The sequence below is a fragment of the Schistocerca nitens genome, chromosome 1 (assembly GCF_023898315.1).
Source record: "Schistocerca nitens isolate TAMUIC-IGC-003100 chromosome 1, iqSchNite1.1, whole genome shotgun sequence".
In the NCBI taxonomy this organism is placed as follows: Eukaryota; Metazoa; Arthropoda; class Insecta; order Orthoptera; family Acrididae; genus Schistocerca; species Schistocerca nitens.
This window is the reverse complement of record NC_064614.1, coordinates 458,692,665-458,710,125: the sequence shown is the minus strand read 5'-3', so window position 1 is coordinate 458,710,125 and position 17,461 is coordinate 458,692,665. Positions and strand designations below refer to the sequence as shown.

At 46.8% G+C, this 17,461-nt stretch overlaps 1 protein-coding gene across 1 annotated transcript in view; it reads right to left on the bottom strand.

Moving 5' to 3' along the window:
• LOC126253539 (uncharacterized) overlaps positions 1-17,461 on the bottom strand; it is a 606,491-nt gene that overhangs the window by 314,039 nt on the left and 274,991 nt on the right. The window contains exons 39-48 of the mRNA XM_049954972.1: positions 15,943-16,125; positions 15,730-15,861; positions 15,416-15,648; positions 13,247-13,529; positions 12,960-13,161; positions 12,657-12,832; positions 8,653-8,933; positions 5,791-6,196; positions 3,205-3,456; positions 861-998 (exon numbers count right to left, since the gene is read on the bottom strand). Of these exons, the coding sequence (XP_049810929.1) occupies positions 861-998; positions 3,205-3,456; positions 5,791-6,196; positions 8,653-8,933; positions 12,657-12,832; positions 12,960-13,161; positions 13,247-13,529; positions 15,416-15,648; positions 15,730-15,861; positions 15,943-16,125 (2,286 nt within the window). The remainder of the gene's footprint in view (positions 1-860; positions 999-3,204; positions 3,457-5,790; positions 6,197-8,652; positions 8,934-12,656; positions 12,833-12,959; positions 13,162-13,246; positions 13,530-15,415; positions 15,649-15,729; positions 15,862-15,942; positions 16,126-17,461) is intronic.

Below are 17,461 nucleotides of genomic sequence, written 5' to 3'. Positions count from 1 at the left end.
TACAATGAAGAAAGAACGGCGTTCTAAACACGCATTTAGCAGTGGCATTTGAAGATTCTGTTTTTCTGTTAAGTGCTGTGGAAATCTTCCGAAAATGAAGGGGGACACAGTACAGATTAAATGGAGTACGTTTAGAGAGGGTTGTGAGGTAATTCCCATGTCACTCGGTTTTGTGTATTGTGCTTTACAGCAGACCATGTGACAAGACAGATTGGAATACTGTGGCAACATTCTGCACGTGAGCCTACTAATGTGCTACGAGGTTATACGAAGAGACAGTGAGTATTTACAACCTGAAACATGAAACATGATGACAAAAGGCGTAATGCTGCAGACTGTTATACAGTGAGTGCCATAATAACAATTTGCTGTCAGTATTAGTGTTATTGTAATACCCATTTCCTAACCAGCAAAATGTATTCACATGTTATACCCCGTGCACAGTAAAATACCAGCGGGTTAATGGGACGTGCTTACCGTAATTCAGCAGCAAACGGCAACGAAAACGTAGAAGCATGCTTTCTTCAAAACAACCTCATTTGTGCATGCCCAGATCTGTGGTTAACTCGACGGCTTACGGTACAGGGTATCGTCGTCGAATCCTGTACGCTCATCTGTACAGCAGTTACGCTGTTAATTCTCCTTGCAGACTAATGGCGGAAACCCGTAGGTATTTACAAGATATTTGCTAGAGCTTAGGCTCGAATATTATTAACGCAGCGTTTGGCAGCTGCCGCGGACGAGCTCCGGTTCTGGTGGCGGTCCACAGTATTGTTACGAGAGGGTGGCGAACGGGAGCTGTCCGCGGCGACAGAGCGTCAGGCAGCGTAGCAGAACACCAGCAGAAGGAGAGCACCTACCTTTGCGGCAGCCGACCTCGGGGCGGCCCGTCGTCCCGGGCGGGCAGCGGCAGACGAAGGCTGTGCCGTCGCGGATGCACTCCGCGCCGGAGCCGCAGCCGCGCGTGCGGCAGTCCACGCCGGAGCGGTCCGACACGCCTGCGGAACGCACCCATCCACCCTTACTACCACCTCTCCCACACACTGAATCGTTCTTTAGGTTCGACGCGAACGCCTGCTGCGATAATCCTAGACTGACGCGAGATTCTGAGTTACAACAATAATTTATTCCACACTCTACATCTGGACTAAACCCTCGGCTACCGAAACAGCGGCAAATATGTTCAAACCTCGTGCAAACATTATAAAATAACAACTTCCGTGTCCGCCTGTAACAGTTTAAATGAAACTTCCGCTAACACTGGATTACGTCAGAAACGTTTTCCACCAAATGGGGCCAGTTCGCCGGTAATTCGACACATACATTTTCATCACTCACTGCCGGTCACCCAACACCCGCATCCTGCCATCAGTTACCTGTGCAGCACCTTCATCTCTCCCCGGAAGTGCCACCCTATCCAACCGCAAACTACATTCTACACATTTACCAGGAATAGTTGAAGTTGTCATGTTTTACACCATGGAGCAGAATCCTAGTTCCCTAGCTCATACTTCGAAGTCAGAGCTCACTAGAGCCACACGAGCCTCTTCTTGATTGTAAACAAACAGAATTGTGGAAACTACTCTCTGGGCTTGTACTGAAGCAGTCACGATGATTTATGTATGGGCTGGGAAGGAAGGAAGCTTCCTTAAGCACGAGCTCGACTGGAAGGGGAGGGGGGAGGACGTCGGCCGTGGCCTGGACTGATGCGCAGCGACACTGTCCTCCTGATGCGGTTTATGGAAAACATAAATCAGACTAGGGGGTCACTTCGTACCCAATGGGCCTCTAGGAGACACGCACTGGTGATAGCCACAAACTAGGCAACTAATACTTCAAAGTCTGGGAAGGAAGGCAGTCTAGAATGTACAATGGAAAACAGCTGCAACGTGAACACTATAATGGGACCACTGGCGTGTGCCTTTTTCTTGATACTAAAGAGTCAAGCAAGATGTTGGTCTGTGTAAGAATCGTTATTTGAAAAGAGTTTCTTTAAAAGGGCCAATAACAGAAAGAGGGATACAGGTAAACCGTTAAAACTGTAAGCAGTGACTCGCTTTGCACCGCTACTGCACGTAGAGGGTCATATTTTACTGGCTGCCAGCGCAAGATGTTATTTTTAAGTATTCATAAATATGTAGTATGGAAAAGGTGATGGAGTAGAGCTACAGAAAGTACGACAGACAGTATATGGAGGCTCTACGAGCATATTTTACCGCGCATTAGACTTAACAGCAGCAACTGATTGCAGTAAAGTAACTGATTAGACGAAATGAAAAGCGAATGATATTTCGTTACTTTTTCCTTTTCAGAAAATCTGATGGCAGTGTGTGCTGCCTCTGCAAGAGACAAAAGGAATCGTAATTCACACATAACATGGCCTTAGTAGCTATGAAATGACAGATACGGACACAGAAACAGGCAGATCTGTCACAACTCCTGCTTTCAATATTTGACGATCCCTTAGTAGCTTCCTTACTGCTCTTATGAAAGAAAATCGCTCTCGGGTTTCTTTTTGAGGGAGTATAGGGCACAATCCATGCTAATGATAACAGGTGCATACAAGTTATTTTAAATTTCGCTATAGTCTTATCTTCTCCCTGAACGTATGTTTCGTCCTAGCACGAACAGAAAGTGTGGAAAAGTGACTTACCTGTTTTGCGAGCTAGTGAGCTGACATTCTGACAGATTTTGCTGAAAAATTACTGATGAAAGCTTCAGGTATTTCAACTTTTTGCCTGCATACAGAAATACAAACATTTGTAGTAACTTCTCTGTCACACAACAGTTGTTTCTCATCGAATCAGACTAGTACGTAGCTCCGAAACTTACAAGCGCAGTCTTAAATGTCTGAATTAAACGACCTGAGAAGCGGAATAATTAAGAACATTATAAGATAGAGGCATTTGTACTTTTTTAGTATTTGTTACTTGAGAAAATTCGTCCATAAACTGCAATAATTGTGTACGAGAGGTACCTTTCTAAAATGTGTCGTGACGTGTTTTCTACTTTGAAGTGACTTTTACACCACCTTGTGCAATACTGTTTTGTTGCTATTTTCTATCGCTCCTGCTGGCTCGGAGACGTTTGATACATTCAAATCAGTTTCATCTATGCTCCCGCAGGGTTGTACGGTGGTAGCCGGATGTAGACGAAGCAGACGGTCCGCTAAAGCGACGTCGACAAAGCGAGAGAGGTACTCACATTCACGCTCGGGGTTTCCGACCGGGAAGTTGGCAGGGCAGTAGCACTCGGGCCCCCCAGAGGCGGTGACCCTGCAGAGGGCGTTGGCTCCGCAGCGGTGTCCGGCGCAGGCGTTCTTGAGGCCGTCCTCGCAGAGGCAGCCGCGGTGCGGGTCGCCGGTGCAGCCGGGCGGGCAGGAGCACTCGTAGCCGCCCGCCACGTCGCGGCAGCGCGCGTTCTCGCCGCACGGGTTGCGCACGCAGTCGCCGCCGCCTCCTGCAACCACAGCGCCGCCGCCGCTCTGTACACAGCCCCTGCTGCACTAACGACATCCGGTTCTCTCCTGTCGACTCTTACGGATACAGAACCTGAAGGGGTAAACTACAGACAAACGGCACCGCCGTTTATTGGCACAAGAAACTGATTTCTCTCATTTTGAAAGTGAATTAGTATGAACAGTCAGCGTTACAGTATCATGAGTTGCATCTTTTGGGCGATGCGGTGCTTTCTTTCGTAAAGTTTAACATTTTTACTCTAGCATACAGTCTTTAATGGCGGTTGTAATATGAATTTTAAAGCTTGGATAAATGCATTAAACACACTGTGCTGTCTTTACTACCGGTTCCGATGATGGACATGTTCACAGTGTTAGCAGAAAAACGAGAACAAAGTGAAAATTGTGAATCTCAAAATACACTACTGGCCATTAAAATTGCTACACCACGAAGATGACGTGCTACAGACGCGAAATTTAACCGACAGGAAGAAGATGCTGTGATAGGCAAATGATTAGCTTTTCAGACCATTCACACAAGGTTGGCGCCGGTGGCGACACCTACAACGTGCTGACATGAGGAAAGTTTCCAACCGATTTCTCATACACAAACAGCAGTTGACCGGCGTTGCCTGGTGAAACGTTGTCGTGATGCCTCGAGTAAGGAGGAGAAATGCGTACCATTACGTTTCCGACTTTGATAAAGGTCGGATTGTAGCCCATCGCGATTGCGGTTTATCGTATCGCGACATTGCTGCTCGCGTTGGTCGAGATCCAATGACTGTTAGCAGAATATGGAATCTATGGGTTCAGGAGGGTAATACGGAACACCGTGCTGGATCCCAACGGCCTCGTGTCACTAGCAGTCGACATGACAGGCATCTAATCCGCATGGCTGTAACGGATCGTGCAGCCACGTCTCGATTACTTAGTCAACAGATGGGGACGTTTGCAAGACAACAACCACCTGCACGAACATTTCGACGACGTTTGCAGCAGCATGGACTATCAGCGCGGAGACCATGGCTGCGGTTATCCTTGACGCTGCATCACAGACAGGAGCACCTGCGATGGTGTACTCAACGACGAAAGTGAGTGCACGAATGACAAAACGTCATTTTTTCGGATGAATCCATGTTCTGTTTACAGCATCATGATGGTCGCATCCGTGTTTGGCGACATCGCGGTGAACGCACACGCCGCCAAAGTGGCCGAGCGGTTCTAGGCGCTACAGTCTGGAGCCGCGAGACCGCTACGGTCGCAGGTTCGAATCCTGCCTCGGGCATGGATGTGTGTGAAGTCCTTAGGTTAGGTAGGTTTAAGTAGTTCTAAGTTCTAGGGGACTGATGACCTCAGAAGTTAAGTCCCATAGTGCTCAGAGCCATTTGGTGAACGCACGTTGGAAGCGCGTATTCGTCATCGCCATACTGGCGTATCACCCGGTGTAATGATATGGGGTGCCATTGGTTACACGTCTCGGTCAACTCTTGTTCGCATTGACGGCACTTTGAAGAGTGGATATTACATTTCAGATGTGTTACGACCCGTGGCTCTACCCTTCATTCGATCCCTGCGAAACCCTATATTTCAGCAGGATAATGCAAGACCGCATGTTGCAGGTCCTGTACGGGCCTTTCTGGACACAGAAAACGTTCGACTGCTGCCCTGGCCAGCCCATTCTCCAGATCTCTCACCAACTGAAAACGTCTGGTCAATGGTGGCCGAGCAACTGGCTCGTCACAATACGCTAGTCACTACTCTTGATGAACTGTGGTATCGTGTTGAAGCTGCATGGGCAGTTGTACCTGTACACGCCATCCAAGCTCTGTTCGACTCAATGCCCAGGCGTATCACGGCCGTTATTACGGCCAGAAGTGGTTGTTCTGGGTACTGATTTCTCAGGATCTATGCACCCAAATTGCGTGAAAATGTAATAACATGTCAGTTCTAGTATAATGTATTTGTCCAATGAATACCCGTTTATCATCTGCATTTCTTGTTGGTGTAGCAATTTTAATGGCCAGTAGTGTACTTTTGTCCCTGTCTACGAAAGGTCGTGCTGCATACGACTGTTGTAGACCCGCGTGTTTCTCTGACGTGTCTGCAGTGCTCTCACGGCATATTGTCAATTGTCATATATGGCGTGTTGATCTTTATTCATCGATTGTGTAGTCTGTTAGTAAGTTGAGCTCACGAAATCGTAGATTTCCAGTAATTAAAACTAAAGTTGTTACGCGGTATGTCAGTCACGTGGAGAATGGTTCCAATAGGGCCGCGGTAGAGGTCTCGTTGTGTGATGTTAGGGGACAGACGCGAGTGGAAAAGGGACTTACCTTGCTTGCATTCGAGCTTAGGGTTTCCGTAGTATCCAGGTGGGCACGAGCAGACGGCCCTGCGGTCGGCGACGCGGCACTGTGCGTTGGTCCCGCAGGCGTCGGCCTGCAGACACGGGTTGCGGCAGGCGCCGTCGGCGGGCGAGCAGAGCTGGTCGGGCGGGCAGTCGGCGTCGGCGGAGCACTGTCCGGCGGGCAAGCAGGCCTTGCTGGGCTCGCCGCGGTGGCCGGGCGGGCACAGGCAGACGGCGCGGTGGTCGGCGGCGCGGCACTGCGCGCCCGTACCGCACGCCGACGGCCCGCACGGGTCGCGGCACTGGCCGCCCGAGCACGCGCGGTCCTGCGGGCAGTCCGCGTGCGACAGGCAGCCGGGCACGCACGCCCCGCTGTCGCTGCACACCTGGCCCTGCAAAGCGACACACCCCGCCCTTATCACTGTGGCCTGCAGCCGAGCGCAAATCGAGCTCCGGCAGAGTCGCCCACTGCTCATCGACGATGGCGGGACACAAAGGAAATATCAACGGCACACGCCCACACGGTTTGCAACGCATTAACTGTTAGGTTCGTGCGTCAGTTCGTAGCGATTTTGTTTCCCATCTTGGTATTCCGATTGATGAGGGTTTATTCATCGATTTCACTTTTTATTTGTGTTTCACTGTTGCTATTTGATCTTATAATTAAATTTTTCTCGTGACTTCTAAGTTTCGTCTTTATGTACGATAATGGTGGAAGCAGAATAAATGCTTTAATTTTTCTGCTACGGCCGGAACTTGAACCCGGGTTTCCTTGTTACTAGGCAGTATTCCTGACTATTACACCATCGCAGCACTACGACCAACATTGCTGCACGTACCACTGAAGTCCAATGTTCTCCCCAACACAATCTTCAGCTTATTTTCCCCCTAAATCGTTATAATAATTACTTTTGAATACATTATGGGAGTGCAGTGATCAATGTGTTACAAATATTTACTATAAAAACAGTCTTGATCACGATTTATTTATTAAGGTGACCGTTTTCGACCACTATTGTGGTCATCTTCAGACCATTGAGTAGGAACCTCTTTCTGCTGGAGAATCACTAGACGCAGCACAAGTAGCACAATCTGCGACGGGCAAGAACGCTGCAGCGTCCTTTTTAAAGGAACTAACCCAGCAATTACGTTAAACGATTAAGGGAAACTACGGAGAGCCTAAATCGGGTGGCCGGACAGAGATTGGTACTTTGTGCTGTAAGAACTACAAAGACGTTTTTGAACTTAATATTTATGTTGTGCGTCATGTCACATGTGCGCAAACAGAGATAGAACATACCACTGGTAAAGTTTTAATTATCACTTACAGAAAATTAGTTGCATAATTAATGTCTTTGTGTGTTTGGAGGTACATGCCTGCCCTGTTAGCACACACTGAAATTCCCGCGCTCCACTACCGAAGCGCGAAGAGCCAAAACAAAATGCAATATCGTGCGGTAATTCGTTTTCGGCAGGAATGGAAATGTCGCAGTTGTGTCAGGCCAGTCTGGACTGCTAAATAATCATCTGGAGTGGCCTGCCGCAGCTGCAACATTTCTGCCGCTATCGAGATTGAATTACGGAACGGTGCCCCACTTCATGTATGGGCGGCGCCATTTCGGTCTGACCCCTCTAGCGACTTGCCGCTGGGTTGCATTGTATACCAGGAGTGCAAGCACGTACTTGCAAATGGACAAAAAGTTAAATACGAGGGCTAATCGAAAAGTAATGCTCGATAGGTCGCGACATAGAAACGACAGTGAAAATCAGGCGAAGCTTTGCACAGATGTGTCGGGCAGTGTCTCTAGTACGCCTGTCAATCGCGTCACGACGCTGTTTTCACTTCTGGGCACACAGTGAGCACGTAAATATGCGTAGAACAATAGTGTCTCCCGCCTAATGTGGGTTTCCGCTGAGAAGTTTCTTGACAATTCTCGGCCGCACACTGTAGGGGCAGCGACGAAGCGAAGCCCCTCCAGCATTTTCGATGCCAAGTGTTTGATCACCCACCATACAGCACGGAGTTGTCTGCCTCTGATATTGATGATTGCCCACATGAGCCGTTGGCTATGAAGACAACATTTTGGCGCAGCCAACGAACTGTAGACCAGCGCAGGGAAGTGGCGGAACGCTGCCTTCTATGATGTGGGTATTGGAAACTTGGTACAACGCTATGACAAGTCAGAACGGCGACTATGTAGAGAAGCAGCTGGAAAGTATAGCAAACAGTTGCAAATAAAATATTTGCGATTTTCACTGTGGTTTCCATTGTGTGACTGATCTAATGTTGTTTCCCAAATAGCCCTCGTATGTCATTTTAATGTTTTGAGGTGATATTTAAAACTTAATGACCACGCCTTCTATATTATTTTTGGAATATAACTTACGGTGTAAGACTGTTTCGTAGCGTTTCTGGGTTGTTTGGGGGAGGAGACCAGACAGCGAGGTCATCGGTCTCATCGGATTAGGGAAGGACGGGGAAGGAAGACGGCCGTGCCCTTTCAAAGGAACCATCCCGTCATTTGCCTGGAGCGATTTAGAGAAATCACGGAAAACCTCAATCAGGATGGCCGGACGCGGGAATGAACCGTCGTCCTCTCGAATGCGAGTTCAGTGAGCTAGCCACTGCGCCACCTCGCTCGGTGTAGCGTTGCCGAAGACCTATGTCAAGTTGGAATGCAACTCTTAGGTTTTTAAACGGTGAATCAATGAACGTGATGAGTAGTTGAAGTCCATTCTGGAGGGGTCCTACTGTACTACAACAGAGCTTTTCATAAGTTGACGGCCTCTTCTAGGCTGTGAACAGTTGCAGGTAGCGCGTGTTGAGAAGTGTGCGAGTCAGCCGTACCTGTGGGCAGGCGCCGGCCGGGCCGCAGCGGGAGCGGCAGCGGCCCTGCACGCAGGTCTCTCCGCAGGCGCAGGCGGCGTCGTCAGAGCAGGGCTGCGCGCAAAAGCCGCCCTCGTCGCAGTCGGCGGGGTCGCAGCCGGGCGCGGGGCAGCGCGCCGCCGGCTTGGAGCACGCGGACAGCGGGTCGCCCGCGAAGCCGGCCGGGCACGAGCACTGCATGCCGTGCTTCGACACGCGGCACTCCGCGCACGCGCCGCACGCGTTGGGCGCGTCACACGGGTCTGCAACACGTCACCACCCCTCAGTATCTGCACACGCCCTGAAGTGCAGCCCCCCACTTACAAGTCAGTCACCCAAGTATACCGCAAACCATGTCTCTGATGTCTAGAGTAGTGTTCTGCCCCGAGAGAGACGGAGAAGACTTTGTGTTAACGTCAGCGTCTTGTCTGTCTCTGCCCTAAACCACGTGTTTCAGCCGCTACCTCGTAGAAAGAGGCAATGTTGGGGGTACGCTTCTGACTCTCCCTCAAAAACTTTGCACAGGGTATTAGGCGTTTAAGTGCAGATACGAGGCGTGTTTTTTTTAAGTAAGTACCGTTTTGAAATTAAAAAAAAGACGTGCTAAGGTATCTCAATAATTTTATTTTTACATGAAAGCCTGTACCTTAATCTACGTACACTCTGATTCTTCCTTGTTTACGTGCTGTGTACTGAGTGTTTAAGATGCCTCCGATGATCGTGAGTGCCGCCGACTGTGAAGTACGGGCTGTTATAACATTTCTTAGTGCTAAAGGCCTAAAAGCGATCGATATTCATCTTGAGATCTGTGCAGTTTACGGAGAAAACATTATGAGTGATGGAATGGTAAGAAAGTGGGTGAGTGCATTTAAAGATGGCCGCACAAATGTGCATGATGAACAACGGAGTGGGCGTCCTTTGATCGTTAATGAAAGTTTGGTGCAGGAAGTGGACAATAAGGTGAGAGAAAACAGACGCTTTACCATTTCCTCCTTGCGGGATGACTTTCCTAATGTTTTCGTAGTGTTTTCTATGGCATTGTGACCGAGCACTCGAATTACCGAAAATCGTGCGCACGTTGGGTACCGAAAATGTTGACGGATGTGCACAAAACCAAACGTTTACACAGTGCATTGACTTTCCTTGAGCGGTGCCACAACGACGGTGATGATTTCTTAAGCCAAACTGTTACGGGCGATAAAACATGGGTGGCCTACGTCACACCAGAATCAAAGCAACAGTCCATGCAAGTTGAGCAAGGGCATCGTTTTGCTGCAAGACAATGCCCGTCCGCATGTGGTGAATCACACCAAAGATCTCATCACATCTTTTCGATGGGAAACTCTAGATCATCTTCCGACAGCTCCCATCTTGCGCCCAGTGACTACCATCTGTTTCTGGCCGGTCAGCGTCTTCAAGACGATGACGAAGTCAAAACAGTGGTGACACAGTGGTTAACAAGTCAGGCGGCAGACTTCTATGAGGAGGGTATTCAAAAACTGGTACAACGTTATGACAAGTGCCTCAATATTGACGGAAATTATGTAGAAAAGTGGATTAAGGTACAGGCTTTGATGTAAAAATAAAATTATTGAGCTATCTTAGCACGTATTTTTTTTTTAGTTTCAAAACGGTACTTACTTAAAAAACACGCCTAGTATTTCTGTTGATGACTGAGGACAGTGTACTGCACAACATTATATCAGTATTTCATTCACTTGCAGACAAATAATTATAGCTATTATGAGTAATATGATTTTAGATTGGTTAGTATCTCTAAGTATGTATGGCACAAACAAGCCATTAACATTTACTTTCCCTGGGCGGCAGATCCGCTATTCAAGTGTGGACACGAGGACACAAAACGGTAGTCTATACTGACAAGCGCAGTTCACTTCACGGCATACTGAGAGGCGTAGTTCGCTTCATGGCACAGTTACGACTGTGCAGAAAACATCAGTTAGTAGCAGTGAAGTGTTTGCGGGAAGACCGTTAGACGCAGAGATAAAGCAACTGACTCACTCAAGTTGGTACAGATTAAGGTACCAATTATCAAAAAATCTGTATCTGTATCATAGGACCCTGCTTATTTGCATAACTATTTTATAACTTATCAATATAGTACTTTACTTTACGTCACCCATAGCAAACACTACAATTGTTAAACAGCTTCACTATACGGGCAATAACATGAATATATAGGCTAAATTTTCCATGTCACTCTCAAGTGCACGCTTTGGGCATATTTGTCAGAATGACACTATTGACTGGTGCTTAACATGGTACACTATCGTTACTACTAGGCATCGCCCCACCACGCACCCTATGCAACGTGTTACAAAGTTTTTGCGTCAAGAGACAAAATGTTCCCCTACCCTGCATTGAATTCGCCGGCCCTGAGACGATGATTTTTTAGCGAACTATCAGTGATATTAACCAGGTGTCCATCTGCGTACTACCTACCCCAGTAAACTGACAGAGTGATTTTTAACAAGAAAACTTTAAGAGTGAGTGTCTCTAAGCGAAGGAAGATATTTTAGAACGAAACAGGAGATTTAATTTTGCCCTTTCACACAGAGAAAATGTCTGAATTGTAGACAAGACGCATTGCATACACACGCAGCAGAGAGCCTACGCCCTACTACCTCTCAGGGACATAACTAGCAATAAAAGACGCCTAGAGTCACACGAAAGCGTCAGCGAACATTTTTTCTCAAAAAACGGTTGTTCTCTAAGACGTTTGATGTTTGATGCAAATATTTTGCAACATCCTATGTGTACACTTTATTTTAACTTTTGGCACAAGAAATATTAATGCTCCAGAGAACAGGAGAGCACTAGAACGAATGTCACTTTGAGTGAAGGCTGTCTCAATGGCTGTTCATATAATTATATTACTACTCTGGTACGACATTTGGTCAATATGTGCGTTCTTTACCGACATTAGTTAAAAAGCTACTAATATGCTGTCGACTTATTGTCTGTTATACTCATTTTTAATGGATTTCTGATTATCCTGTGGGAACAGCTTTACAAAAATCTACTCTAATGAATAATTAATGAGTCAGTTCCCATTTAGTTTCTTCTGTTTTGTCATTTATTGGCTTTTCCAGGAAATAGTAGAGACCAAATTACTAGTCTCAGCGAAAGCGAAAATTATCATAACTGGGTATAGTGATTCCAGAAATCATTGCAACAATTCATTCCTGAAAGTCTTTTTAATCGTTTGTCCTGCATTACACGTTCACCATTATACTGTGTTAGCTGCTCTGTTTCCTTGTATTATTCCTCGTTTTTGTCGTCGCTATTAACATTTCGTGAATTCCTGAAGTTTGACTACAAAACGAATGGATAGTTGCGAAAAGGTACTTTTCATGTGTTGAAAATAGTAACATACGATAAAAACTTTCTAAAGCTAAGATTGCAACAATATTTCTTTATTTACAAACAAACGGCTTCGACTGACTTTGCTGTCACCTTCAAGCCTTAAAAAAATTATATTATAAATACGTTCATTTTGAGTTGGACATCACGCCAAATTGTCCAGCTCAAACTGAACACATTTTATAACACAAAATTTTAAAGTCCTGAAGATGACAATCAAATCTGTCGAAACTGTTTGCTTGTAAATAAAGAAATATATGTGCGGTCTTGAATTTAGAAAGTATTTACCAAGTAAAAACAGATCATTCCTACCAATTTCTCAGCATGAGAATCTTCAATTAACATATGATTCAAGCACGTTGAGATAAACAATAAACATGTTACTCTGTACGAAACGAAAAATTAATCTGCTAGCAGTTTATTCCTCGGAGGAAGGACAAGATGTAGGGTGAGCATACTCTCGTTATTATAAAGGCATAGGCCACACAAAAGACGATGTTTTCATACATTCAGATATTTGTGGAAATGAATTTTGTCTGGACGTGGCCTTCCGTGCATTGGGGTAAAATCAAGAACAAGTATGACAAAACCAGGCGACTTACTGATACACTTGTTGTCGACGCACGCCTGATTATCGGAACAAACGTTGTCACTTCGGCAGCCCACGACGCACAGTCGGTTTTCACAGATCTGTCCGGCCCCGCAAGCAGCGTCACTGTTGCACACTGTTTTACACAGCCCTCCGACACACCGTTCATCAGATAGGCAGGACAAGTCACTGCGAAAATGGGAAGAAAAAATGTTTAACAAAGAACGGTTGTAAGCAGAAGCTTAATGGTGTAACCACTTATTAGTGTAACCACGGCATTAGCATCTACAGAGATAGCTCGCTGAGAGACACTCACTTTCTGCAGGTGGTGTGGCATATACCGACGTAGCACGTTTGCCCGTCGGAACAGTCTGCTTCCGTCTGGCACGTGGTGGTGGGCTGGCGGCAGCTCACGTTCGGGTCTCCCACGAGAGGCTCCGGACACTCACACTGCTTGCCGTGGTTCGACATGGAGCACACTGCGTTTGTACCGCAAGCCGTCGGCGACGCGCACAGGTCTGTACAGAGAGGAGGAGACGGTGATTTAGAAGTTGCGGAGACATGGACTCTCGCGTTAGAGATTTGGCCGGCTCGCCCTCTCACCTTGGCACTGTCCGTTGACGCAGGCGGCGCTGGAGGGGCAGCCGGAGTCGGAGCGGCAGCCGGCGACGCAGACGAGCCCCTCGCAGACCTCGCCGCGGCGGCAGGCGTCGTCGCGGCTGCAGGCGGGCCGGCAGACGCCGGCGCGGGCGTCGCAGCGCTCGTTGCCCAGGCAACCGCCGTCCGCGGCGCACAGCGGCCGGCAGGCACCCGACAGGCACGTCAGCCCGGGCGCACAGCCGCGGCTCTCCAGGCACGGCGCCGCGGGCGCGCGCACGCACGCCACCTGCCGACGCCGACACACTCGTTTCCAGCCGTAACACCGGAGAAATTTTCCTCGGCTGATAGCAGCCTGCCCGCTCAATCGCTCTTAACAAATTACCGTGACCAATTTCCTGCGCGTTTGGGGGACACACTAAAGTATTCGGGTAGAGTCTTTCGTCATCAAAATGTGTCACGCCTGTATCTGTGTTACGTGGACGACTACAGTGATTGCTTGTTCAGTGTCTTATAATCTCTGTGGTGTTATAACTGGTTATGAGCCTATCCCCAATGTTATTCAATCTGTACATTGAGCGAGCAGTAAAGGAAACTGAAGAAAAATATTGACCTTACAAATGGCTCTGAGCACTATGGGACTTAACTTCTGAGGTCATCAGTCCCCTAGAACTTAGAACTACTTAAACCTAACTAACCTAAGGACATCACACACATCCATGCCCGCGGCAGGATTCGAACCTGCGACCGGAGCGGTAGCGCGGTTCCAGACTGTAGCGCCTAGAACCGCTCGGCCACACCGGCCGGCTATTGACCTTACAACTTCTCATAGAAGACAGGTTAAGGAAAGACAAACCTACTTTTATAGCATTTGTAGACTTAGACAAAGCTTTTGACAATTTTGACTGGAATACTCTCTTTCAAATTCTGAGGGTATGGAGGGTAAAATACGGGTAGCGAAAGACTATTTATAACTTACACACAAAACAAAATTGCAGTTATACGAGTCGAGGGGCAGGAAAGGGAAGCAGTGGTTGAGAAGGGAATGGGACAGGGGAGTAGCGTATCCCCGATGTTATTCAATCTGTACAGTGAGACAGCAATAAAGGAAATGAAAGAAAAATTTGGAGTCGGAATTAAAAATTAAAAACTTCGGGGTTTCGCCGATGGCAGCAAAGGACTTAGAAGAGTAGCTGAACGGAATGGACAGTGTCTTGAAAGCAGGATACAAAATGAACATAAACAAAAGCAAAACGAGGATAATGGGATGTAGTAGAATTAAATCAGGTGATACTGAGGGAGTTAGATTAGAAAACGAGACATTTAAAATAGGAGATGAGTTTTCTTATTTCGGCAGCAAAATAACTGATTATGGCCAAAGTAGAGAAGATATAAAATGGAGACTGGCAATGACAAGAAAAGCGTTTCTGAAGAGGAGAAATTTGTTAATATCGAATATAGATTTAACGCTTTGACTACCAATTTTATTTAAAAAACATTGAGATATTATTATTTAAGTAAGAAGTAACAATATGAAAAGAATATTTCTCGCCGTTTCGTTTCCCAATGGGTCTGGGGGGGGGGGGGAGAGCAGTAGGACATACAGGATTATTCATACGTACTTCCAGGGCTTCAGGACCGATTGAGCAAAAACTACAAGACGTACTGATAACAGACACATATCTATGGACAGAGAATCTACCCAAGTTTTTAATTCACACTACAAGTGCTCAGTATGTGCTCAGTTTGTGATAATGCAAGCGGCAATTCGTGGGTGCAAGTCGTTGCCACGATGCGTCCCGGAAGGAAGGCGCGAATGCAGCCCGCTTTGCGATTCTAGTAATTAGGTTGCCTATCTACAGTTACGCACCGTTGTATTATAGAACCTTATATTTGTTAAATATTGTTATAATTGTGGTAAATAACTAAGTTCTAAATTGATAAAAGTATCTTTGTCGTAAAGAATACATTTCGTTACAATTAACCTTCGCACATCTGCAGCCAGAGTAAGCAGAGGACGTTTCAGATACGTTTTAAATGAACTTAGGTTATGTTACCGGACTCGTGTTGGTTGCTAGTCTCCATGTGCAATGACAGCGTGAGAGAATTCCTGGCGTCTGAATCTTGAGATGTAGGTGCTAACAACTCTGGACAGAGAATCGTATCGGGACGTACCTGTGCTGTTGGGCTGGGCACAAGCCCCTGCGGGCACGAGCACACGGCCCGCTGATTGGACGTGGAGCAGATGGCGTTGGGTCCGCACGGCTTGGAGGCGCACGGATCGACGCAGCGGCCGCCCATGCACTGCTCGCTGGCCGAGCAGTCCTCGTCAGACTTGCAGCCGAATATGCACATGTTGTTCAGGCAGATGTGGCCCAAGAAGCAGTCGTTGTGGACGCGGCACGTCACTGCAGACGAGAACAGCTCCCGTTAGTCTTTTGCAGGCTTCGCGCTTACTCGAAAATGTATTTTTATTTAAAAACACTTACGCATGCAGTTGCCCTTGAGGCACTTCTCATTGAGGGCGCAGTCGGTGTCGGCGCTGCACACTGGTAGGCACATGCTGTCTCTACACGTGTTGCCTTCAGAGCAGTCCTTGTTCGATTCGCACGATACAGGTACTGTAAGAGACGAAGGAAGGATGTAGAAACTTGTCCACGTGCGCTTTCATCTTTCTTGGTGTCTACGTGTGAGCTACTTACTCCTGACGCACTCGACGGCCTGGTTTCCAGTGAAGCCCGGCGGGCAGCTGCACTGCTTGCCGTGGTTGAGCACGCGGCACTCGGCGTTCATGCCGCACGCACCCCGAGCTTCGCATGGGTTCACGCACTGGCCGTTCACGCAGTTCTCCGTTAGGTTGCACTCGCCGTCCGACTGGCACAGTGCTGCAACCGGAAAAAATCATCGTGAGTGCACTGTTCCTGGTGACAAGTGTTTACGTTTGAAGGATTTCGTCTGTCAGCATGTTTCAGCACAGACATAACTGGACTTGCTTGTCATTATCTAGAACCGTATGAAATACTCAATCTAATCCGTAATTGGGGTCGATGATCACAGATATTTTGCAAATGTCCTTGGCTCTATGAAATATCCACTTTTACGACCCCCAAATGATGTATTTTTCTCGTTATTCTTTCGACTGTTTAGATGCCGTCAGCTAATGTGCTACACTCTCCCATTGTGCATACAAGCCACAGCAACATCATCGACAGTGATATTTCCATTTTCCAGTAAATTTTTGTCTTCCAATAAGTCTATTGCTACTAAGTGAAATATTATTGGATGCATTATCTTTGTGCCCTGTTAATCTGTGCCTCACGAAGGAAAAGATTTGACACACTTGTGTCTTCTCACATATGCCTTCGAAGGCTTTTCATCTGTCTGAAGGAAATAACTGCAGCCATCCACATTTTTTGACGAATGTTTTATTTCGCCGCAAATAGTTTCGGACCTGAGCCCATCATAGGACGCCAGCGAAATCCCTTCTCCAAATTTGTTGAGGAAAGGTTGTTTTGTAAGTTACTAGACACTACTTCAGGGCCTCCACATTCACTCTGAATAGTTAACAGTTATTTCTTTGGGTCATTAGTGACGCAACTGCATTTTTTCGCGTCATTTTGAAACATTAAACGCAGAAGTGTCACACTTTCCCATCTTACATACTATTTCATAACGAACAATTTGCTTGACACTTTTCATAAAAAAGCCATTTGGAGGCAAGTTCGAAAAGGTGTTTGTCTTTTTCTTTAATCACGATTAGCTTTGGTGTCTCATGTTGTAGAAATCAATGTTCCTGTGTGTCAACACTTCATATGGAATATCCCCCGTTACTGTAATCCAGGTTTCGAAACACGGATAGATACGTCGAGTTCTGACAGATATAAAATTACAAATAAGTGATACTCGAAGTGAGGTTACAAATCCTCGTCGAAAATATACTATTATACTTCACGATAAATGATGACAGCCAAAACAGTTGCAGGATAAAGATTTATTAAAATTCTTGACCAAGGTTTCGGTATGTATAAATATACCTTCATCAGAAGTAAAAGATCTAAAATTACATCCTGCAATGGAAATTAATAAAACAATTGTGCCAAAGTCAGTAGTTATGACATCATCTCCATTTATACAACATGATTGTGGATACAGGGTCGATGCGAACACAGTTTAGCATCAGTACAGGCGAAATACTGATGCTAAACTGTGTTCGCATCGACC